The sequence below is a fragment of the Balaenoptera physalus genome, assembly GCF_965194825.1.
Source record: "Balaenoptera physalus genome assembly, chromosome: 17".
Lineage (NCBI taxonomy): Eukaryota > Metazoa > Chordata > Mammalia > Artiodactyla > Balaenopteridae > Balaenoptera > Balaenoptera physalus.
The window spans coordinates 53,399,283-53,425,596 of record NC_138895.1 but is presented as its reverse complement, the minus strand read 5'-3'; the positions used below and the strand labels follow the sequence as shown (position 1 = coordinate 53,425,596).

The window sequence follows — 26,314 nt, the reverse complement described above, 5'->3', positions numbered from 1 at the left end:
TAGTTTGATATAGCCCTGCTTCTTTATTTTTGCTTTTGTTGCTTTTGCTTTTGGTGCCAAATTCAAAAATTGTCACCAAGACCTGTGTCAAGGAGCTTACTGCCTGTGTTGTCTTTTAGGAGTTTTATGGTTTCAGGTCTTATGCTCAAGTCTTTAATTCATTTTGAGTTAATTTTTGTGTATGGTGTAAAGATAGAGGTCCATTTTCATTTTTTTGTTTGTGGCTATTCAGTTTTCCAAACACCATTTATTGAGGAGACTATCCTTTTCTCATTGTATATTCTTGGCTCCTTTATTGTAAGTTAATTGACCGTACATGTGTGGGTTTATTTCTGGCTATTTTGTTTCATTGATGTATGTGTCTGTTTTTATGCCAATACCACACTGTTTTAATTACTATAGCTTTGTAATATAGTTTGAAATCAAGGCGCATGATGCCTCCAGCTTTGTTGTTCTTTCTTGAGATTGCTTTATCGTTTGTTTGTTTGTTTGTTTTTAGGATATTATGTCTGGCATCAGAGGCACTTTAAAAAGAATCGCGTCATCAGAGGCACTTTAAAAAGAAGTGTCATCAGAGGCACTTTAAAAAGAATTGTACCTTGATCACCCAAAGTGTGCATAGCTAATTAAAGTAGGAATATTTTGAAATAGTCACAAAACAATACAGTAGTTGAATAGCAAACTATGCTATACAAAGTAGTAGGAGACAAGGAGGGATTGATTTATAAACTCATTTTTGTAACAGTAGCAAACATACAGTAGTTACTATGTACTAGGCAATGTTCTAATCACTGTGTGTTTGTGTATGTATATACACACACACACACTCATTTACTTCTCATAGCAACCCTGTCAGCTTAGATACTATTATTATTTCCACTTTACGTATAAGGAATCAGAGACACAGAGAAGTTAAGTATTTTAACCAAGGTCACATAATTAGTAAGTGGAAGAGCTTGTATTTGAACCCACAAAGAATTGGTGCTCTTAACCATTACACTATGCTGCTTTGTAGTTTTACTCTGGGACTTGCTTAAACTCAATGCAGCTTATATGCAAACTGATTAATTCCTGATATATTTGCTTTTTCAAATTCATTACTAGAACTCATCTGCTTGTGATGCTGATAGATGAGCCACAGATGCCATATCATTAGTGTTTTCTGAATTAATTTTGGTTTGCTATTAATTGAGATTTCTAAATGGCAAGATGCTGGATTATTGGATTTTATGCTGTGTACCCTCAAGGCTTGTTGTGAGCATTTTAAATAACTTATGCAAATACTTTCTATATAAAATGTTAATTTTCTTTCTTCCTCAGTAGATGGACAAAAGATAATTTATAGAAATAGTAATTGGATAGCTAATAAAATTAGAAACAAAAATTAACTTCACAAAGAAATGCAAATAGATACCACATACTAATTTAGTAAATATGTAAAAGTCACACTGTTCTGTTAAGTGTTCAAAATGTTCAATAATAAAGGCATACAAATCAAAATGTGGTTAGGGCGCAATGAAATAAGCGTTCATACTTGACTAGTAGAAATGGTATCTTTGGCTGATGGGTTTATTAGTATTACTGACATATATCTTGGGCATTTTTCCATATCACTTTTTCTTCATAAACTGTTTCCCTAATGGTGACCATTAGATTGTTTACAGTTTTGTTCACATTTATAAATACTGTAATTGACATGCTTTTGTTAATTTTTATCTTAATTTTAAAATTATTTTCCTTATGGTTAAGTCATAAAAGTGGAGTTACTGGGTCAGAGATTGGAGTATTTTCAAAGCTCTCAATAAAAATAGTATCTGATTGTTATCGAGTGGTTACCATATGCTAATCATTGCTTTTAATGTCATATATATGTAAATTCATTTAACCTTTGTATTAAAACTGTGAGATGGACCCTGTTTTAATTCCAGTTTACAGAAAACTCAGCCATAGAGGAATTAAATAATTTCTTAAGGTCACACAGTTAGAGTTAGGGTTTGTTTTCCAGAAAGAGTATACTACTTTAAACTTCTGCCCATGAATTCAAGACTATATATATATATTTTTTTTTAAATTAATTAATTAATTAATTTATTTTTGGCTGCGTTGGGTCTGTTGCTGAGCGCGGGCTTTCTCTAGTTGCGGCGAGCGGGGCCTACTCTTTGTTGCCGTGCGCTGGCTTCTCATTGCAGTGGCTTCTCTTGTTGCGGAGCACGGGCTCTAGGTGCATGGGCTTCAGTAGTTGTGGCTCTAGAGCGCAGGCTCAGTAGTTGTGGAGCACGGGCTTAGCTGCTCTGTGGCACGTGGGATCTTCCTGGACCAGGGCTCGATCCTGTGTCCCTTGCATTGGCAGGCGGATTCTTAACCACTGCGCCACCGGGGAAGTCCCAAGATTATATTTTTTTATACCCTCATCAGTGACATGTTGTAATAACAGCACAATAGCATTGAGCACAACTGGAACTCTGTCATCGTAAATACCATTCCTCATTGAAAGGATCCAAGGGTCATGGATGAATGGCTGATTTCAGTCTGGGGCAGAAAATACCAAAAGATGAGCTTGGGACATGCTGTTGTATCAAAAAGCAAGGAACTCTCAAAGACTAGTTAGTGGTTCATGCCAAAAGGACACAGGGACCAATATAAAGAGGCTCCCATTGGCCAAAGATGAGAGAACTTAAGTATCAGAAAGAGTAATAAAGACAGCTGGTTGAATATAGAAAACTCCTTGGTTCATAACAACAGACTTGTAATAAGAAACACACACACACACACATCACTTCAACAAGTTACCAGGTAGCAGTGGTAACAAATAGGGCATTAACTCCATACTCTGAAAATAAACAAGTATAAGGAAAGAATTAAGCATTTATCCTCCCTTTTTTCTGTATGAACTGTGTTTCAGGGTAAGTAAATAACATTTGTTGAGGGAAAGTTCTTTACAGAAGTTTAGCTAATGAGTGTATAAAGAATGGCAGGATTAGAAAATTATTTTTCCGCCCCTAATGAGATAATTTATTCAGGCTATGATCATCAATAAATGAAACTATTAGACAAATGGTTGTGTGGGAAGTTACAGTAGAGGGATCAGACTGCCCTATCTGGACCTATTGATTAATCTCAGACTTATAAAAAGTAGGGCAAGCAGATAGTGAGCCTGCAGGGATACATATAAAGCAAACAGCACCAGCTCTGAAGAAGAATTCCAGCCAAAAATGTTGAACCTGCATGAAATCAAGTTTCTGCAGCAGGAGCTGGCAAACTATGGCCTTTGAGCCAAACCCAGCCCACTGCATGTTTTTTGTTTTGTCTTTTTCATAATGTTTTATTGAAACACAGCCACTCTGATGCATTTAAGTCTTTTTTTAAAAATTTATTTATTTAATTTATTTATTTTTGGCTGCGTTGGGTCTTCGTTGCTGTGCACGGGCTTTCTCTAGTTGCGGTGAGCGGGGGCTACTCTTCTTTGCGGTGCCTGGGCTTCTCATTGCAGTGGCTTCTCTTGTTGCAGAGCACGAGCTCTAGGCGTGTGGGCTTCAGTAGTTGTGGCATGCAGGCTCTAGAGCGCAGGCTCAGTAGTTGTGGCACACGGGCTTAGTTGCTCCGCGGCATGTGGGATCTTCCTGGACCAGGGCTCGAACCCAAGTCCCCTGCACTGGCAGGCGGATTCTTAACCACTGCGCCACCAGGGAAGCCCCTGCATTTAAGTCTTGTCTATGGCTCCTTTCACGTTACAGTGACAGAGCTGAGTAGTTGTGACAGAGACCATATGGCCCACAAAGCCTAAAATATTTATTATCTGGCTTTTTACAGAAAAAGTTTGCTGACCCTTGAGCTAGATGAACAAAGTTAAGTGACACCAAAAGGAAGTGACACCACAGAATATGGGCCTCTTACAGGACAACTGATCTGGTTTTCTGTAACAAGTCAGTGGCATGGAAAATAAGGGAGTATCACTGTGGGTTAAGAGAAACTTAAATACACTCACCAAAGGAAATGTGGAGACATTGGATCCTGCTTCAAATAAGCCGATTGTAAAAAGTCATTTATGGGACAACCAGGGGAACCTGATTATGACCTGGCTATATTAAATGATATCAAGAATTACTATTAATTTTGTTAAAATAGCATTGTAGTTGGTAAGAGAATGTTTATATTTTTAGAGATGCATATTGAAGTTTATAGAGGTGAAATGATATGTGGCATATACTTTAACATGCTTCACAAAAAGAAAAAAAGAAAGAAAGTAAGTAAGTACCAAAAGCAGGAGTCAAACTCAAGACTCTGATGTCAAGGCTCATATACTTTCCACCATGTCATCATGCTGTCATACACTATCTATAATAGATTTTAGTATGGTCTTCTGGGTTGCTTTTAACAACTACTGACCTATCTTTTTAAACTTCCCTCATCTCTTGGAATCCTTGTCAATCTAAGTACAACTCTTGGTTTTCTTCTATTCCACTGTATCTAGACATCATTAACAGAGGAGCATCTATTAAGGTTAGATCTGCACCTTTTGCCCTTGGTAGCAGAAGATCTGGTATTCCATACTTGACTGTACTCTCCATAACTGAGATTTAGTCCTATCGATTTAACTGCTGAGTCTCAACTTCCTGGGCCTTAATATGGGAATATCAATTACTCTTGGAATTGTTTGAAAATTAAAAGATACATATTAGGAAGGTGTTTTGTGAATGACAAAATCATTATTCAAAATATGACCCATTTATATTTCGGGAAGTACAGTGAAGGAATTTAATGCATGATCTGTGTAATGATACAGACCTAAGTTTGGATACTGCTTCTTTTTTTTTTTTTTTTTTTTTTAGAAATTTCATGTAATGTCTGAAACATTTATATTAACATATTTCCATACAAATAACCCAATGAAAGTTTAGTATTAGTTGTTTTGTTTGTTTTTTTATACTGCAGGTTCTTATTAGGCATCAATTTTATACACATCAGTGTATACATGTCAATCCCAATCACCCAATTCAGCACACCACCATCCCCACCCCACCGCAGTTTCCCCCCCTTGGTGTCCATATGTCCATTCTCTACATCTGTGTCTCAACTTCTGCCCTGCAAACCGGCTCATCTGTACCATTTTTCTAGGTTCCACATACATGCATTAATATACGATATTTGTTTTTCTCTTTCTGACTTACTTCACTCTGTATGACAGTCTCTAGATCCATCCACTTCTCAACAAATGACTCAATTTCGTTCCTATTTATGGCTGAGTAATATTCCATTGTGGATACTGCTTCTTAGACATTTCACCTTGGGCAACTGGTTTACTATTTCTAAAGTTTAGTTTTTTCATCTGTAAACTGGAAACAATACCTACCTCAAATATTTGTTCTGATGATGAAGTACATTAAAATTTTTGAAAGTTCATAGTATAGCAACAAATACACGCTAGGTAAATAAATATTTTTCTCTTTTTTCACTTGAGGAAACATACCTATATAGCAAGGATAGGTATACTTACATTGAATAATTGTTTAAAAATATGTGAAAAGGATAATCCTCAACTTCATATATGATACTTCTATAGGAAAATGCTTAGTTGACAGGATAAACTGCAAGGTACAGTTTTAAGATTCTGTGAAAAAATAGGTAAGTTATGAGATGAGCTTCAGTAGAGGTAGGTGAAAAGCTAGCCACTTGCTCAGAGGGAAAAAGGGAATTCTTTAAATATATTTATTAGATTGATGGGCTATAAGCTATTAAGAACCCAGGAGTCATTGAAGATCAAAAATGGTAAAAGCATCTTGCCTTTGGCTTGGTGTCCTTTCTTGTCCACCAACAAGTTGCTAAAGCCAATGCAGAGTAGAGTCCCTTACAGTATAAAGACTGAAGCTGCTCAAGAGCTTTGAATAGTCATTGACCAATATTTTACATTTTGAAGGACAGTGATAAGAAATAGCTCTCTAAAGCCTGTCGTCCAAGTGGACAGTTGGATCCAAAGTCTCTCTTTCCCCTCGTGGCTTTTTAACTTCATTCACTAATGAAAGAATGCCTATCTTCCTCTTTATATTTCTTCATCCTTTTCCTTCTTTCCTCTTACCCTCTGAGCAAACTATAACATGAAAACCAAATGGCTAATTGTACGGAGGATGTTCCATGCTTAATCTTAAAATCTGGTAATTTTGATTCTTTAACTCAACAGTTCCTGAAGTTTCACTCTGTGTCAGAAACTGGGAGATGGTTGCTGGGGACTAGGAAGGCAGGGAGAAAGAGAGTGAAAAAGAAAGAAAAAGAGAAAAAAAGAAAGGAGGGGCAAGGCTTTCTTTGCTCTTAGGACACTCAGAATTTGCTGTGGAAGATGGTCAGTTAAATTAATAACCCGAAACAGGATGATAAGGGCTGTGGTAATGATACGCTTATAGCTCAGTACCAGTGTGATGTCCTGTGGGACCATCAGGGAGGACTCCTGACTCGTCCTGAGATGGATGGAGGTCTGTTTCCTGAGCTGAGTTGAAGGAGTTCAGCGGGTAACTGGTGGCAGTGTGCTAGACTGTTCCAGGCAGAGACAACATCATGTTCAAAAACATCACAATTTCAGAAACTGTATATACTTTAGCTGTGTTGAAACCAGAATATATGTGTATGAGGCAAAAGCAGACAAGAAGTTTTAAATTTAAGGGCGAGGAGATACAGAAGAGCCAGATTATAGTGGGTCTCAGAGGCTCTTAATACATATAAGGAGTTGAACCAGTTACAGATTTATAAACTGAAGATTCATATCAGATATGCCTTTTACAAAGATCTCTAGTAGCGCTATGAAGCATGGATCAGAGAGCTGCAAGACCAAAAGTACAAAGCTTGCAAGCTAATTCATTTATTCATTCATACATTCAGCAAATATTTATCAAATGTCTGCTGTGAACCAAACATTATTGTACACTTCTGTCCTCGTGGAACTTATGTTTAATGCAGTAAAACTGGAAAGAAATATCAGTGACATGAAGGAAGGAAATAGCAGGTTTGGAAGGAATCAAGAGAACTGACTATATAGTGCCAAGGGGAAGATGGAGATGGTAAAGAATGACTTCCAGGTTTCTCTGTGGACAAGTGGGAGATGTTGGTGTCATTCACCCAGGTAAGGAATACCAGAGGAGGAGCAGATTGTGAGTAGATAAAAGGAGTTCCATCTCACACATAGTGAGTTTGAGATAGCTAGGTAATGAATGTTAAGGTAATACTGAGTTCCTGTTCAGTAGGAAGTTAAAAGACAACTTTTAGGATGGAAATAATAATAGCAGCTCCTTCGTAGGGTGATTATGAAGATTAAATGTGCTGAAGCGTGGAAATTGCTTAGACCATCATCTGGCACATATTCCAAACTCATTAGTTGCTGCTCTTGTTATTTTAAGAATAAGAGCTTTGAGCTAGACAAATTTGCCTAAATCCTGGCAATGCCACTTACCAGTTGTGTGGCTTTGAGCAAGTCTTTTAACTTTAACCTCTTTTGAGTCTAAATTTCTCTGCATGTAAAGTGGCGGTAGTATCTGTTTTACAGTGATGCTGTAAAGATCAGTAGTAGTATATGAAAAGCACCAACCACAGTGACTGGCACAAGATAAGTGCCCAGTGAATGTTGGGGGAGGTGGGTGTCAAGTAAGAATTTGCACCTCAAGAGAAAGATTCTTATTATGGGTAAAAATTTGAGAGATATCAACGTGGAGGACTCGAGCCTTTAAACGTATATGCTGAAGAGTTTCTAGAAAGGGAGGGGATAATATGCCAGAAGATCTCTGAGTGGTTGGCAAGGGAGATAATTTACTAAGTATTGGTCAAGGAAGTGGTTTGGAGGCTCAAAGGATTAATGTAGTTTTTGAGGGAGTTGGAGTTAGAGTTGAATAAGGCTGTATTAAAAGGTTATACTCCAGTAATAAATATCCAGATGAGATGAAACCATGAATTTATCGTGACACAGTTCCACATAGTTACATGATTTTCTCCTATATCAGGAAACTGGATTCAGAGTTGATGTATTGGGGGACTGTGTTTGATAGGTAGGTCTTTGGTAATCTTTGCCCCATGAGTTTCAGAAATGCACTGGGGGTAAAAGTTCAGGAGCAAATGATAGGTAAGGAAGCTCCATTAGTGAGTGTAGATTCTTTCAAATAGTTTTTGGCTGAGAAAGTAAAGACCAGGATAGGAAAGCAGAAACAGGGAGGTATACTGGCAAAAACGATTTTATTTTATGGACGAGAAAGGCCTTAATATATCAAGAGAAAACAAAGGAACCACAGAGAGGAAAGATCTTAAAGGGAAGGAAAGAGAGGGGCTAATGAGACTGCAGGATCCAAAGTGCTTTTAGACTTACTGTTCTTTGGGTCCCATGATAGAGCCTCTGATAAACTTGAGAACAGTCTTCCCTACCAACAAAATACTTAACCATTCACAATGTCATGTTCTCTGGACATTACTAGAAGTAGAAACAAATCACTTATCTCATCCTTCATAAATAATAAAGGTAGGAAAAACACAACAGTGTGGACATTTAATGCAAAAAAAGAAAACACAGGGTGAATGTCAAGAAAAACATAAGTCTACAAATGGTATTGACTATGATTTTAACAATTTAGTGATTTCTTTTAAATGTTGTTAAAAGTATACTTTAAAAATTTCGATGTTTACTGGTTTTAAAATTCTGCTTTCTTTCTAATTTTACCTTTAAAAAGCTCTTTTCCAGCAGTCTAATTCAAATACATTAAGAATCATTTATCTTTGTTATTATTGCAGAAGCATCACTGTTTCTATTTGTGTGCTTTAGTCTGTGCATAAATGCCATGGTGTTATTAGTGACATCAGCAAGAATATGAAAGTTGCAGCCACAAATTGGTCTTCTCATCATTGGATCTCATGTATACGAACATTTTTTAAAGTGACCTGCTGCTATACAAGAGGGCAATGAATGTTTTAGTGTTTATATTAAGTGATAGTTCTTGTACCATTTTGTCAATAATATTAAGAAAAAAGATATCATCTGTAATCACTTTTAATTATAGTTCATATAAAGAAAAACTTGAAACTGTAGCTATAGAATTTTATGTTGTGTTAATTTTTTTTTCAGAAGGTAACATTTTAGTTCATAATATCAATCCATGTGAGTTAACTTACAAAAGTAATACATACTTTAATAAAGTCAAACACTATAGAAATGTATCAAGAATGAAAGCTAATCATTTCTGTCCCCCCTTCTTCCTACCTTGGGGATGGGGTTAAGGGAGTAGGGTAAACATTTTTAGCAGGGTTTTTTTGTATCGTTTCATATATTTTCCTACACATATAACTTGGACTCAAAAAGTACACCACAGATCACAATTACAAGTATTGACAAAGACCAGGAAAGTGACAGAAATGAGCTGAGGGCATTGGCTCCGTGCCAGAAAGACCATAGAAGGTAATGGGGCTGTTGGGCACCTAAAAATATGCATACTTCTCCTAAAGGAAGTAAACTCAGTAGATGTGCGTAGACAAATACTTGTAGACGGTTACAAAAATTTTTTCAAGGGAAGTCAAGAAATTCCGTATCTTTTAATTAAAACTCAGTTTTTAACATTTGAATTAGGTAGATCTGGATTTGAGCCTGTCCCTAACCGTTTACTAGCTTGCATGATTTACTTGGTCTGAGTCAGTTTCCTCATCCATAACGTGGGGGTAACTATCTATTCTTAAGACTAGGAGGAAGATTAAATAGTATATCGTGGGTTCAATGCAATGCCTAATGCTTATAAATGATGACTGCCTATGACCATTAGTTGGCTTTAGGAGTATGGGAAGGGGATTGACCGCAAAGGGACCCAGAGAGCTTGTTTGGGTGCTGGAAATGTATGTCTTAATTGTAGTAGTGGTTGCAGTACCACACGTGCTTGTTAGAACCCATCAAACTGTATGTACATTTTGGAATTAATGAATTTTTTGCATGTAAATTATACCTCAACAAAGCTGATTTTTAAAAAGGTAACTGCCTTTCCCTTCTCTCTGTACTTCAGCTTCATCAACTATTAAAATAGAGTTGATATAAAAAATCCAACATTTTTTATCACCTGGCTTCTCCTACTGTCTCTTCCCAACCCCAGTCACGGACTACCCACACATTGCAGAAGATTTTGCCTGTTGGGAAACCAAGGAAGAAAGAAATGAAAACCACCTTTATTTGTTACACTTTGTTCCTGTACTAAGCTGACCATGTAGGTACTGTGCCTGATACATCATTTGAGTAAAACAGGTCTCTAGTCACTTTCCAGAAATGTTATAATGTAATCAGCAAACTAATAACCTACAGTTCAGTAATAAACTATGAAATTTAATCAGCCAAGAAGAAAATTAGAAGCAAAAAAATATACTTGGTATTTCCTTAAATGAGAGTAAAATACATAAGTAGCAGCACAGTGTGTGTGTGTGTGTGTGTGTGTGTGTGTGTGTGTGTGTATTTGTGTGTATATATGGATGGATATATATATACTTCACAAACTCACCCCAAGTCATTCTTTGAGGCCAGTACTACCCTGATACCAGAAAAAGAAAACTACAGACCAACTTCCCTTACTTATGGAGATGCAAAAATCCTCTTAACAAAATACTGGTGAACCAAATCCAGCAGTATATAAATAGTATTGTAAACTATGACCAAATGGAATTCTTCCTAGGAATGTGAGTTTCAGCATAGTACAGTCAATGTGATACACCATATTGATAGAATAAAGGACAAAAATCACAGGGTAGACACAAACATTTGACAATAGCCGATACCATTTCATAATAAAAACACTCAAAAAATAAAAGAAAACTTCGTCAGCCTGATAAAGAGCACCTGCAAAAAACCCACAGCTAACATCATACTTAATGGTAAAAGACTGAAAGCTTTCTCTCTGAGACCAGGAGCAAGACAAGGATGTCCGTCTGCTCTCACTACTTCTATTCAACATTGTATTGGAGGGTCTAGGCAGGGCAAATAGACAAGGAAAAAAGGCATCTTAATTAGAAGGGAAGAAGTAAAACTTTCTCTGTTTATAAACATGACATACTTGTATATAAAAAATCCTCAGAAATTCATAAATACCTATGAGAGCTAATAAACAAATTCAGCAAGGTTGCAGAATACAAGAAAAAATGTATTCTTATATACTAGCAATGAACAACTGAAAATCAAGTTAAGAAAACAATTCCATTAACAATAGCATCAAAAAGAATAAAATGAATAAATATAACAAAATGTGAAACTAATTCTCAGAAACTACAAAATATTGTGATAAAAAGTTAAAGAATACCTAATAACTGGAAAGACATTGCATCATATTTATGTATCTGAAGAATTAATATTGTTAAGAATTAGTATTGTTTATACCCCCCAAGTTGATCTACAGATTCAGCACAATCCAAATCAGAATTTCAGCTGTCGTTGCAGAAATTGACAAGCTGATTTTAAAATTCATTTAGAGGGAACTCCCTGGTGGTCCAGTGGTTAGGACTCTGTGCTTTCACTGCCAAAGGCCTGGGTTCAATCCCTGGTTGGGAAACTAAGATCCTGCAAGCTGTGTGGCATGGCCAAAAAACAGATAAATAAAATAAAATAAAATTCGTTTAGAAATTGAAGTGATTCAGAATAGCCAAAATAATACCAAAAAAGAAGAACAAAATTGGAGTACTCATACTTCCCAATTTCTGAAGCTACAATATCAATATCAGTATGATATTAAGCTCTACTAATCAAGAGTGTGTGGTACTAGCATAAGGATACACATTATAGATCAATGGTATAGAGTTGAAAGTCCAGAAATAATACATTTATGATCAATTGATTTTCAGGAAAGTGTGAGGATAATTCAGTGGGGAAAAATAATCTTTTCATCAAGTTGTGATGAGACAACTGGTTATCCACATGTGAAGGAGTGAATTTGACCCTTATCTCACACTGTACACAGCAATTAACTCAAAATGGCCAGAGACCAAATGTAAGTGCTAAAACTATAACACTCTTAGAAGAAAACATAGAGGTAAATCTTTGTGACCTTGGATTAGAAAATGGATTCTTAGATATGACACCAAAGCATAAGCAACAACAACAAAAATAGGTTAATTGGATTGTCTCAAAATCAAACAACATCTGTATCTCAAACATTTATTTCAACATCAGAAAACACCTTTACATCAAGAAAGTGAAAAATTAAACTACAGAATGGGAGAAAATATTTGTGAATCATATATCTGTTAAGTTTTTAAAATATGTAAAAACTCTCACAACTCAACAACAACAAAAAGACAATTCAACCAATTAAGAAATGGGCAAAGGATTTGAATAGATATTTCTCCAAATAATATACCTAAATTCCCAATAAACACAGGAAAGGAACCTCAACATCGTTACTCGTTAGGGGAATGTAAATAAAACCACAGTGTGATACTACTTCACACCCACTAGCTGTAATAAAAAGGCGGACAATAACATGTTGGTGAGGATATGGGGAAATTGGAACCCTTACACATGGCTGTTGGGAATGTAAAATTGTACAGCCATTTGGAAAACAGTTTGGCATTTGCTCAGAAAGATAAGCATAGAGTTATCAAAAGACCCAGCAATTCCACTCTATGAGTATCCTCAAGAGAATTGAAAACATGTCCACACAAAAACTTGTATACACAGATATTCTTAGCAGTATTCACCAAAAAGTGGAAACAACCCAGACGTCTGTCAGCTGATGAATGGATAAACAAAAGATGGTCTATCCATACAATGGAATACTATTTGGCCATGAAAAGGACTGAAGTACTGATTCGTGGTACAACATGGATGAACCATGTAAACATGATGCAAGGTGAAAGAAGCCAGACACATAAGATCAGATATTGTATGATTCCATTTATATGAAATGTCCAGAATAGGAAAACCCCATAGAGACAGAAACTAGATTAGTTGTTGCTAGGGGCTAGAGGAGAACAAAAAGAGGAATAACTGCTAATAGGTACACTTTTTTGGGGCGGGTGATGAAAGCGTTCAGGCACGAGATAGTGGCGATGGTTGCACAACTTTTTGAACATACTAAAAAACTGAATTGCACACTTTAAAAGGTGAGTTTTATGTTGTGTGAAGTATATGTCAGTAAATCTCATTGGAAATATAGGAATGTAATTCTGTTTTTTCCTGGATTTCTGAATCCCTTCAAACCTTCATATTTACTCTTGTGAACCACCAAAGTCACAGGTAGGAACCTTTGAACTCATATAGTCTTTAGCTGAGCCCCTTTCTAGTTTGTTTTGTGGGTTCTTCAGTGATTCACGCTGTTTTAGAATAAAGAAAATTATTTCCATCTGCATGAACACTGTCACTGAGATACTCACCAGTGGGATTCATAACTGTCTTGCATGTCCTTTCAGGGATATGATTCATTCTCTGAATACTGGGAACTTGTGTTTGTTTAGTATTTGTACTTTGAGTAATAGTTCGTTGTCATCATGCCCTTATTTGAAGACATTTCCAGTGTAAAATCTTACTAACATAATATAGGAAGTCTAAACATAAAAACATTGAACTCCCAAATGTCTTTTAAGAATGTGGTTTGAAAATTAGAATGTTTATTTCCATAAAAAGTGATGTTGTAAATGATCGTTATTATTTTAAGTGTCAGGTTGGTTCAGGCCAGTTCATAAAAGTCTATTAAATCCAAAATGAATACCTGCAGTTAGAAAGCTGTAGAAGTAATACTTTTAGAATACCAGTAATTAAATAAAGTAGGAAAATAAACTCTGTCTCCAAGGGACTTCTTAACCTTTTTTTGCACGAAACGTCTCATTATAGGTATTTGTTAGACACTATGAAGCCTGTTTTCAGAAGAATGTACTGAATTTTTCGTACGCTTTCAAGGCATTCACAGACATCTTAGTTCAGCTATGACCCGGGGCAAGTGTGTATATTAGTCTGCTTGGGCTGCCATAACAAAATACCGCAGATTGGGTGGCTTAAACAACATAAATTTATTTTCTCGCAGTTCTGGAGGCTAGAAGTCCGAGATCAAGGTGATGTCAGGGTTGGTTTCTGATGAGGTTCCTCTTCCTGGCTTGCAGTGTCTTTCTCACTGTGCCCTCACATGGCCTATTCTCTGTGTGCAGATGGAGAGAGAGATATCTGATATCTCTTCTTAAGGAAACCAGTCTTATCAGATTAGATCCTCACCCTTATGACTTCCTTTAATGTTAATTATCCCCTTGAAGGCCCTATCTCCAAATATAGTCACATTGGGCATTTGGGCTTCAACATATTAATTTTGGGTGACACAATTCAGTCCCTAACAGTGTACTACTCTATACCTTATTTGACCAGGTAGAAGTAACTATATTATAATCACTTTTTAAACAATGAGATTGGGCACAATCAGAGCTTAAGACCTATAGATTCTATGTAAGTTGATACAGCCACTATGGAGAACAGTATGGAGGAGCTGTTACAGTGGAGGATTACTGGACTGAATGTCAATATTATGACATAGTATGAGTGTTTCATGTTTGGTAATTGCAATCATTGTTGCTTTTGTTGTGGTCATCCATGTACAATGCTTGGTGTCAGTCTATTTATCTCTTGTAAAAATAAAATACAGTGTGTGTGTGTGAAAAAAAAAAGTTAAAGATGATTATGATATAAATGATGAAGATTTCTTCAAAAAAAAAAACAAAAGAACTACCATATGACGCAGCAATCCCACTACTGGACATATACCCTGAGAAAACCATAATCAAAAAGAGACATATACCACAATGTTCATTGCAGCATTATTTACAATAGCCAGGACATGGAAGCAGCCTAAGTGTCCATCATCGGATGAATGGATAAAGGAGATGTGGCACATATATACAATGGACTATTACTCAGCCATAAAAAGAAATGAAATTGAGTTATTTGTAGTGAGGTGGATGGACCTAGAGTCTGTCATACAGAGTGAAGTAAGTCAGAAAGAGAAAAACAAATACTGTATGCTAACACATATATATGGAATCTAATGGTTCTGATGAACCTAGGGGCAGGACAAGAATAAAGGTGCAGACGTAGAGAATGGACTTGAGGACATGGGGAGGGGGAAGGGTAAGCTGGGACAAAGTGAGAGAGTAGCATTGACATGTATACAATACCAAATATAAAATAGATAGCTAGTGGGAAGCAGCCGCATAGCACAGGGAGATCAGCTCAGTGCTTTGTGACCACCTAGAGGGGTGGGATAGGGAGGTTGGGAGGAAGACGCAAGAGGGAGGGGATATGGGGATAGATGTATACGTATAGCTGGTTCACTTTGTTATACAGCAGAAACTAACACAACATTGTAAAGCAATTATACTCCAATAAAGATGTGTAAAAAAAAAAAACCTATAGATTCTAAAGTAATTTAGAAAAAAAAATATGCCTCCACAACATGAAAATCTGGAAAGTCCAAGGATGTTATTAAGTTCTCAAAAATGATTTCTGGTTATTAAAATCACAAACAATCCCAAAAAGGAATGAATGGCAAAAAAATCTAAGGAAATTAGTGGTTCCTCAATGACTTCAGACTAATTAAGAACATATTCCCAAGATAAAAAGGATATTTAACCAAGAATAAATTATAAGTATTACTAATATGGAGAAAATGCAAGATTGAGTTCAGCAAAAATACCAAGGACAACAAAATGGTCTTATAAACATTTCTTTGTAAAATAAAGAATAACAGAAAGGTTCATAGGGCTGTTGCTTGGGCAGATGGTGTAACACTGGTGATGTTTATGTCCCCTGTCAAATATGCTCTTCAAACCAAAAGGGTAAGAGTAACTATATCTGAAAACCTTCTTGAAGGACATATGTGCAAAGATTATAGGAGTTCATTCAGGTATTCTAAATAACTTAAGGAGTTCTGACTTAGGTGCTAATACTTCCAAGGAATGAGAGAAGGAAAGAAAGATCAGATGACTGGAAACAGGAAAGGCAATTTTGATTTTCAAACTGGGGCAGGAGGGATGAGAATTCCACAAACCAACAATTAGTGATAATGGCTCTAGGGAAGATGATACAAAAGAGAAGAAGTGGTTTATGAATACCTAGGAAAGGAAATAAATGTACAAGCCATATGAATTTGGTTAGAACAATGTTAGCAAAACCTTATTTCCTTTACAGATTGATAGTAGAAATGTCAGAGGCAAATGCTTAGTAGCTTCTACAAGGGTGTAACAAATTCTCTTATACCCTTTGCACAATTTAGAAAAATTTGGTCTGCATACTAGAACAACATCTAATACAATAACCATCCTAACCAGAAATGACTACTTTTTAAAATTCCTATGGTCAGCATTTTGCATCCTTGCAAAAAAGGAATTTGAATGAAAAGGAATGAAGATAGTTTAAGGGACTTATGGGACAATATCAAGCAGACAGCTGTATGCATTATAATTAAATTATAAAAAGTTAAAGAGAGAATCTTAAAAGTGGCAAGAGAAAACTTGTTACATGCAAGGGAATCCCCATAAGGCTATTAGCAGATATTTTAGCAGAAACTTTGTAGGCCAGAAGGGATTTGCATGATACATTCAAAGTGCTGAAAGAAAAAAACTGCCAACCAAGAATAGTTTACCCAGCAAAACTGTCCTTCAGAATTGAAGGAAGGATAAAGAGTTTTCCAGACAAGCAAAAGCTGAAGGAGTTCACCACCATACCGCCTCACAAGAAATGTTCAAAGGACTTCAAGTTGAAATGAAAGGGTGCTAATTAGTAATAAGAAAACATAAAGTATAAATCTCACTGGAAAAGGTAAATGTATAGTTAAATTCAGAATACTCTAATGTGTTGGTGGTGAGTAAATCACTTGTAAGTCTAGTATGAAGGTTAAAAGATAAAAGTAACTGTGACTACATTTGTTACGAATACTCAGGGTGAAAAGATATAAATTGTGACATCAAAAACATAAAATGGGGGGGCATAAAAAGGTAGAGCTTTAGTATGCATTCAACGTTAACAGCTTAAAATAGACTGTTATAAACATAAGATATTTAAGCCTCATGAGAACCACAAAGCAAAAATCTATAGTAGATACACAAAAGAGAGAAAGAAATCTCATCAGACCACCACAGAAGATCATCAAATCACAAACGAAGAGAGCAAGAGAAGAAAAAAGGAACAAAGGAATTACAAAAAAGCCAGAAAACACTGAACAAAATGGCAACAGTAAGTCCACTGTGGATTTCTTTCTATTCTTGTTGGTTAGGACTGACTGTTGTCCTGTGTCTGAATTTTTTTTTTAACATGTTTTTTCCAACTTTTTCAGACATGGGACAACAGGCAGTGTAAGACTGTGATCTCTGAGAAAAGGGAAACAAATCAGAATGAGTTATTGCACTAGCTTTCTACCTGGAGAAAGCTGGTCCATTACCCATTGTTCCATCATGACCATCTGCAGGAGTTCTGTGTTTGAGTTTTTAAAAATCTTTTTGTTGCTACTAAGAATTGTGTCTTCTGTATCTTCTGACTGGCCATTGTTCGTATTTACAAAGGCTTTTGATTTTTTGTATGCTTATCTTATATCCTGCTACTTTACTAATTTTCATATTGTTTATAACTTTTTCTTTTGACTGTCTTGAGGTTTTTAAATAGATACACAATCATATCATCTACAGATAGATGTAGTTTTACCTCTTCTTTTTCAATCATTATGCCTATAATTGTCTTTTCTTATCTAATTGCCCTGGCTTATATCATGGTGGGCACTCCTATCTTCCATTCCCATTTTCAGTAGAAAAGCCTCCCACTTGAGTAAGAAGCTTGCTAATTTTAGTTTGGTTTTATATTGTTTGCTTCTGCTCCAGATGTTTTAAATTATTTTCTCAATAGATTATCAACTCTTTGGTGGCAGGGACTATGCCTCTTGCTTATGTATCAACCTACCATTCATTCATGTGTTTGAGCAGATATGGAGTATCTTCTCTGCTAGTCACTGGGTTACAAAACAAAACAAACCCAGCTATGTCCCAGCACTACATCACACTTCTCCACCCCACCTTCCCCCACTAAGATTAAGATCTGGTGGTGAATATAGACATTACACAGATAACAGAAGTGTGATAAATTTTCAAAAAGTGATAGTATTAGATACTCTAGGAACCTGTAACAGAATGACGTAACGTAGTATGGGGGAATCAGGAGATGCCTTCCTAAAGAAAGAATATATTAAAGAAAGGTCCAAAGGCAGGAGAGACAGGTGACCCTTTTCTGAAAGAAATCTAATATTTCTGGAGAGGAAAATAGAGTGGGAAAGTGAATCACAAAAGATGAAGCTTTTGGAGTAGTTGGGAAGACTCAAAGGGTGGAGAGTTTGGTAAGCCTTATCAGGATTTTGGACTTTTTCTTTAAAGTAAAATAGGAACGATGTTGGGGGTGTATATATGTGTGTACATATTTTAATGTTTGATATCTGTTCTCATTGCACAGTGAAAACGAGATCGTAGGATGCTGAGCATATAAGTTACTTGTAACTGCTGCTCATTAACTTTTAAACCAGTGGTCTTCCCCCATAACAAATTGGAATAGCTGGTGGCAGGTGGGTTTTAACTCTGAAAGTTAAGTACTGTTTCTTTTACAAGCAAGAAGTATATTCATGTCTAAATTCTTTTTTTAAAAAAAGTAAGGAACACAAACTTCTTAATGACTGTGAATTTGAATTTTTAATCCATCCAATTACTAGCTCTTTGAAAAACTTACTAAGTTGCTCTAAGCTGGTTTTCTCACCTGTAAAGTGAACTGTTGTTTTAAGGATGAGCTGAGGAAAGCCTTGTGAGGCATTTAGGATTTGGCTGGCACGTATCTGTCATGTCTTAGCTGTATTTATCAGCTGTTCTTTAAGAACTTTAGTTCTTAAACAAAAAGAACAACAATAAACAGAAAGAAAGATACAAAGCAACAGGGGCACAGAGACCATAGATTTAGACATCCTGTTAATGATGATATTCTGATTATGCAGGTGAGCAAACTAAATCTTAGGAGACATCATTAGTTAAGGCTCATGACTAAACAGTAGAGCTGAGGTTTGATTCCACAGAGTCTGGTTCCAGAGGTCAAACTCACTACCCTATGGCCTCTTTTCCTGAAACAGTACATATCTCTTTTAGAAGGTTCTCTCTTGTATTGCAGTAAAAAACTACAAAACCATGTTTCAGCTTGGCAAGAAGAATAATAAATGGGGACAATTGATTACCTTTGGTATTTGGTTAGTAGGACTAAAAAACAGTTAAGTCGTAAAAAATTATTTCCTGATTTAGGTGATAATGAAAATTTTTCTTGTTTTCTAGGAGTTCTAGTTAATTAGCTGGTCTACTAACTAGTCAGCTGCTAATGCATAGTTACAGAAGTAATGTTTTATCAGACTGTATATTTTTCCAGTATATGGCACCTTTAAAGGGTGACTTCTATGAGAATGTCTAGCATGTCTACAATGCAGTTAAAGTCAGGAGGTGGTGTGTGTACATCCTCATATGTGTGGGGTTTTCTTCTCTCAGGAGTTGGGGGCGGGACATTAGCAAAAATATAATGAGCTTTATATCAACAAAGCAGTTTGGGGCGGTGCTCTCTGCTTATAACATAGAAATAATTGTATTTTGTAAGTGACATTTTTGTAAAAATGGCAGAACACCTAAATTAAGTAGCCCACTTACTTCATGTGATACTTAGAATAAGAAATATCTAATGTAATCTCAAAGAAAGGAATAGTTATTTGATGTTATTAGAAATTATCATTGACTTTTTAACTTCTAAATCGGATTGTTTTTAAATTAGAGTAAATGTGTGGGAAATTAGCAATAGTATCATGTTTTATGTCTTAAAGTACTGTTATTCCAGTTTTTAAAGTCATTAATAATACTTCTGAAATTATAATATTTTATTTCACACAATATTTATCAGACCTCTGTTTATTTAGAATGACGGGGAATGAACTATAGTCTCTTTGCCTGTTTTTTTTTTATAATATGAATAAATTTTTTAAAGAACTCTGTGCCTGTTGTAGCAAATTCGGTCGGTGCTGAAGTATACAAAGGAGGCCTTCCTCTCTAATTTCAGTTTGTATACACCGTTAGACTCTTCTGTGTGTGTGTGCAAATGCATGTACATACATACATCATATGCCTATGTAACATAGGCACAGTAACTATACAGACATCATTTAAAAGTTAAAGTTAGAGCATATGCTAATGTTACTCTGAAACATATTTAACTCAATGTGCGTATCTTTCCAAGTGAGTACATATAGAATTACTTAATTCAGTTTTTTGAATATTTTATTGTAAGCCTGTTTTTAGTTTATTCATTTACATGCTGACGGAGATGTAGATTAAGTTCTATTTTTTTCTATTATAAAGAATTCTACTAAGCCCTATAAGATAGGTATTACCTGCTCTGTTTTTGAGATGAAAGTAAGACACAAAGAGGTTATGTAACTTGCTCTAAATTGCACAGCAAGTAAGAAGTGAAGCTGGTGTTAGAATCCTAGCGATCTACTCCAGAATCCACAGTCTTAGATACTGCATTATGTTACTGTTTTCCTTCTGCCCATCTTTACTCTGTTTACTGAATTAGAATAAAAATTTAATGTATAAAATATATCTAATATTAAAACTCTCCTGAGGATAATTTAATATGCTGCCTTAAGGATATTGGAAACCTTAGGGTCACAAATTACACAGCTTTAATTTGGAGTTGTATCTACTATAGAAGTAGAAGGTTTAAGCCATTGGCTCTCAAATGTTAATGTGCATACAAATCACTGGGAGTGGGGGACGATCTTGTTAAAATGTAAATTCTGATTCAATAATCTGGGGTGAGGCCTGAGATTCTGCATTTCTAATAAGCTCCCGGTAATGCCAGTACTGCTGATATACTTGTAAGTAGCAAAGGTTTAGGCAACTTATACTGACCTTTGGCAAATCTTGTTAGTTGTTTTATTGAATCAGTTTCTTATACCATTTTGTTTAGGATACCAATTTTCATAAGTTGTACACATTAAAGAAATAATGTGGGAGCTTTCTAGTAGTTTCATTTCTATGTCTGTAGCATTTAACATTGTTAGGAAAAATAAATTGTGGCCTCTGTGGTACTAATGCACAGTACTTAAATAAATAATCAGATTTATTTGTGTAATAAATATAGCTTACACACCTTTGTCACCATTTCCACTGTATCATTTTTAATGGAGGGAAACATAACATTTCTTTTCATTTTGAAGGCTGTAGCTGTAGTTGAACTACGAAGGTTGTGTTATCACTATTATTTTATTCTTTAGTAATAGTAAAAATATATTTTACACAGTTACAAAAATGAATTCCTCTTCAGTGCTGTGTGTCAGGCACTATATCAAGTGCTTAATTGGCATGATTTCATTTAATCATCATGAACTCCCTCATTTATTCATTTGTTAGCTCTTTGAGCACCTGCTCTGTTCTAGGAACCGTGCATACAGTGATGCGGCAAGTTTACAGATTCTGCTGTCCCAGAACTTAGCGCATTGGGGGATGCTATACAGAAATCAAGCAACCATAGAAGTTTGATGGTTGTAAAAGATAAGTTGTTAATTATAATATTTGCTATTGTCTCTACTCTTTCAACCATCAAGAGAATTCTGCTTTTGCCCTCTAGGTTTCTCCCACCTAGCTTCCTCCCCTGCCCCACTCCAGGGAGAATTCTTTCTCTGTCAGCTGGATTCCTGAACTGTTGTGTTGCCAAATTGACCTAATGCATAGGGAGAGAGAAAACTTTAGAAGGAAAGATGAGCAACTTGTAGAAAGAAAAGAAAGAACAGAGGTAATGGAAATAATTTATAATAAAACTAAATTAAATTTTTAAAAAGAACAGCTGAGGGACACTGTTTACTAATTTAAAGGATTAAATAATCTCTACTTTAAATGGGAGTCTTTTTAAAACCACTTTTATTTTACTAGGTGACACTTAGTAACTCATTTCAGTAAGTTACTTGAATGCTTCCATTTGCCCAACTTTGTGGTAGGAGGTGTAGAAAATCAGGGGCTACCAAAATAGGGTATAATCATGTCCCTACTCTAAAGACTGTTAGAGTTGTTGATGAGAAGATGTTGAAGGATTTAGAAGGTAATGCAAAGCATAGGACATGGGACACACATGTGTGACCCCAGCAGTAGGCACATTCTGGACTAATTAAGCGTGCTTTTAGAGGAATGCTGTTTTTTAAAAAGTATGTGGTTGTCTCTTTTCTGCCAATAGTACTAAGTTATCTTTTGACTATTAACTTGATAGAAAATTCTTTCTGGTATTAATCAGATCTATATATTTGCCCTTTATATTACACTACATTGTTGTGATTTCCAAAACGTTTTGATTTCCCTACTACTATTATAATTTTGGGCTGCATAGGACTGTTTTGAAGATTATTGTAAGAGACTTTAATTTCATTTCTGGATATTACAAATAGCTCTGTGTACCTGTTTTTCTGTTAGAGCGAGAATCTGAAAATTTTTTTTTAATTTTATCTTGGAAATTAGTTTATTCATTATGTTTAATTTTAGGAAATGGTGCTCTTGCAGAACATTCTGAAAATGTGCATATTTCAGGAGTGTCAACTGGTAAGTCATTTTTTGTAATGTTTAAATTTCATGCATGACTTCTATGGTAAATATTGACAGCCACCTGGTATCTTATGAAGTGATATTTGGCTATAAAAATTATTACTGCTTTTTGCAGCATGTAATAAGGAATGAAGTAACTGGAACATGGAGAAATTCTCATAAGATAAAATTGATACTTGCATGCCCATGGATTGATTATATTTTTCCAAACGGACTGCATAATTATTTTTCCATACAAACACTGAACCAAGAGAAAAGTTAGCTCAAGTTGAATTAGTGTTTTCTTTACATACAAAGTTATATGAATGAAATTTATTAAAATGTAATTTTGAACGCTATTCCTAGCATTAGAGCCTTAGAAATTAAGCATTTTGCTTGATTTTTTAGATTAAAAATACTACTATGCATAAAACTGTAGTACTTGAGTGCACAATTTATGTTATTAAAAAGCAACCCAACAACATATTTGTGTGCATGAAATTCAGAAACTTGTTGAGGTAAATGCATTTTTTCCACTCATCTAAGCTTTTATAACTTAATAATTACTTAAGGGCCCATAACTATTAAAATGTTCATTCTTAAATATGTAAAATAAAAAACAAGGAACTACTATATAGCATGGGGAAATATATTCAATATCTTGTAATAAACTGTAATGGAAAAGAATCTGAAAAAGAATATACATACATGTGTACATACACACACACACACACACACACACACATAATTGAATCACTTTGCTGTATACCTGAAACTAACACAACATTTTAAATCAACTACACTTCAATAAAAAAAATTTTTTTTTTCATTCTTGGGTGACTTACAAACTTTGATACCATTTTTGCGTTATCAACTACAATTACTAGGAGAGCAGAATCTTTTATTTTTTGCATATATGGAAATTGAGTTTCTTACTATTATTTTATTATTTCCCTATATTCTTGATAAGTTTTGTGTGATTAAAAAAATTGCACTTGGTATATTTGTCAATTTATTGATTGATTTCTTCATGTCTTCTTGGAATTTTTTGGTTATTTTTTTCTCATGAAGGAAAACTGAATGTTTTTCTGTTTTGTTTTATGTCTCATTTTATATTCAGAAAGTGAATAGACTTAACAAGTACTCTAAGAGTTAGTCTGTGCTAGGCCAAACAGATTGACAAGCCTGGTTTCCTGAAAATGAAAAGCAGGCACTTTTGCAGCCTGCGTTAATTCTTTTACAGTGTGTTTCCCCATTTTCATATGCTTTCAAATGGCATACAGTTGTGTACATCAAGTTAAAAAAGGTTTGTTTAGAGTTGATCTTAATTTTCTCCCTTTTTCTACTTTGGATAGCTAATGAAAATTATGATTACTTTTCCAAGTTGTAATTATGAAGTAAGAAATTGTGTAGAAACATTTAATTTACACAGCCGAATAGTTACTGTCTAATTCAGTGATTTTCAGATTTTTGTTCTCAGGACCCCTTTTAAGCTTTTAGCAATATCAGGGACTGCTCAGGCTGCCATAACAAAACACCAAAGTCTGAGTGGCTTAAATAATAGATATTTATTTCCTCACAGTTCTAGAGGCTAGAAGTCCAAGGTCAAGGCGCTGGTGGGGTTGGTTTCTGGTCTGAAGACCTTTCTTCCTGACTCGCAGATGGTGCCTTCTCGCTGTGTCCTCACATGACCTTTCCTCTGTGTGCCCTCAGAGAGAGGTCTCTGGTGTCTCTTCCTCTTCTTATAAGGACCCCAGTCCTACAGGAGTAGGGCCCCATCCTTATGAGTTACCTCCTTAAAGTCCCTAGCTTCCAAATACAGTCACATTGAGGGTTAGGCCTTCAACAAATGAGTGTGGGGAGGACACAATTCAACCCCTAACAAGGACTTCAAAGAGTTTTTGTTTATGTAGGTTATAGTTACTGATATTTACTGTATTAGAAATTAAAACTGAGAAGTTGTTTAAAAACTTCTTAATTCATTTGCTAATGAAAGTAATGTCTATTGCATGCTTACATCAATAACATAATTTTATTAAAAATGTATTTTCCAAAACAAAAACATCAATAAGAAGAATGGTATTGTTTTATAATTTTGCAAACTTTTTAAAGATTGGCTTAAAAGGAGATACCTGAATTCTCACATCTGTTTCTACACTCAGCCTTTTGTAACATATTGCTTTGTTTGACAATATGAAGAGAATCCAGCCTCACATGGTTGTGTAATTTGAAAAGAGAGGAGTATTTCCATAGCCTTTTTCAGATAATTGTGAATACTCTTCTTTGATACTATACCAAAGCTCAACAAGTGGTGGTTTCTTAAAGGTTAGTTGCAAGTGGGATCTGAAACCATATCAGTGAACATTTTGTTCTCTGTTTTACAAAAATCCAGTGGCCTTTCTTGCCCTTTAAATGGGTTTTTTTTTTCACCATGCATCATTTCATAATATGAATTAGATATTTGAAAATATTCTGAATTAACACAGTTCAGCTGGTAACAAAATGAGTGTTTTAATTAAATGTATTTATGTATCAATAAATTACTTAATTTCAGAGCTCAGTTAAATCTTATTTATGTCTTGTTGTTTTTCTGAAGGTTGGTCTTATAAAATCTTTCTTCTATGGAAAGAGAAGAATAACATGAAATCTATTCCAGTCGTACCATTAAAAATATAAATGAATGCTCTCTCAAAAGGTGCTTTTGGATATACAGATTCATTGCAATTTTTCTTTATTTAGTGAATATGGAACTGTAGAAGGTGTAATGCTTGATATAGTATAAGCCTTCTGAATTCCTTGCATCCCCAGTTGCAATGAGAGCCCTTTCAGTGCTGGTATAAATGGAAAATTAGCTTTCGGAAGAATCTCTAAATGCAGGACTTGCTTTCTCTTGAGACCAGCAAGCAGCAGAAGTGGTGAGGTGGCTCAGTGCTCTGGAGTGCTGCCTGCTTCCGCTCCTCACCTGCTCTTTTCGCCTCTGCTACTTTATTTGACAGTGCTCAGTGCCTTAGCTCATTCATTCTTTGCATTCTGGAAATTTTAATGACATTTTAGAAAGAATTTTAACTTACGTGCAGTAGTGTTTTCAGGTAATTTGTGGTCCAAATCAGGACACTTTGAAAGCAAAAGGGTATACTGTTTTTAATAATGCTGATACCACAGGCAAAACCAGAACTGTCCTGGACAGTTTGGGAGGTAGAGCCACCCTATCTGTAGCGAATTAAATTCATTCAGCATGTATTAAACACCTGATGTGTACCTTGTGCCAAGAAGGGTGGGAGTTAGCAGTAAGTAAAATAGTACTGCCACAGCAACTTACCATTTAATGGAGAAAGTAGACGTGTGAAAAACGCCCCTGTAATGTGGCCTTAATGTAGTAAATCCTATGGTAAATAATGACCACGTTAAGTTAGATCATGAATTTATTTAAAAGACCTCGTTACAATGTCTGGTGTGTAGTAAATGACTTAGTATTTTTCTTACTTTATTTAATTGTGAGTAGTACTAAGTACTTAGTTTTGTTTATTCATATAATTTTTATGGGAATTAACAATTTTTGCTTGATAATATAGTTTGGGTTCTTATGCTTAGGGTAATTTGTTTCTACTTCTAACGTTCTAGTCATTTTCATCTTCCTCCTCCTCAAATCTTTGCTTAGAGATATGTTTTTGTCCTTTTGCTGGTCCTTATGCTATAGGAATTGTCATAAGACAATGTAAATTAT

General features: G+C 35.3%; 1 protein-coding gene across 4 annotated transcripts in view; it reads left to right on the top strand.

The window, feature by feature from the left end:
- The window catches only part of LRP12 (LDL receptor related protein 12), an 82,834-nt gene that overhangs the window by 16,526 nt on the left and 39,994 nt on the right, over window positions 1-26,314 (top strand). For 3 of the 4 annotated variants that reach the window (XM_082434284.1, XM_082434283.1, XM_082434285.1), the window contains exon 2: window positions 22,552-22,608. The exons of the other annotated variant lie outside the window; for it this stretch is intronic. In XM_082434284.1, coding sequence (XP_082290410.1) covers window positions 22,552-22,608 — 57 coding nt within the window. The remainder of the gene's footprint in view (window positions 1-22,551; window positions 22,609-26,314) is intronic. 4 annotated transcript variants of the gene reach the window in all.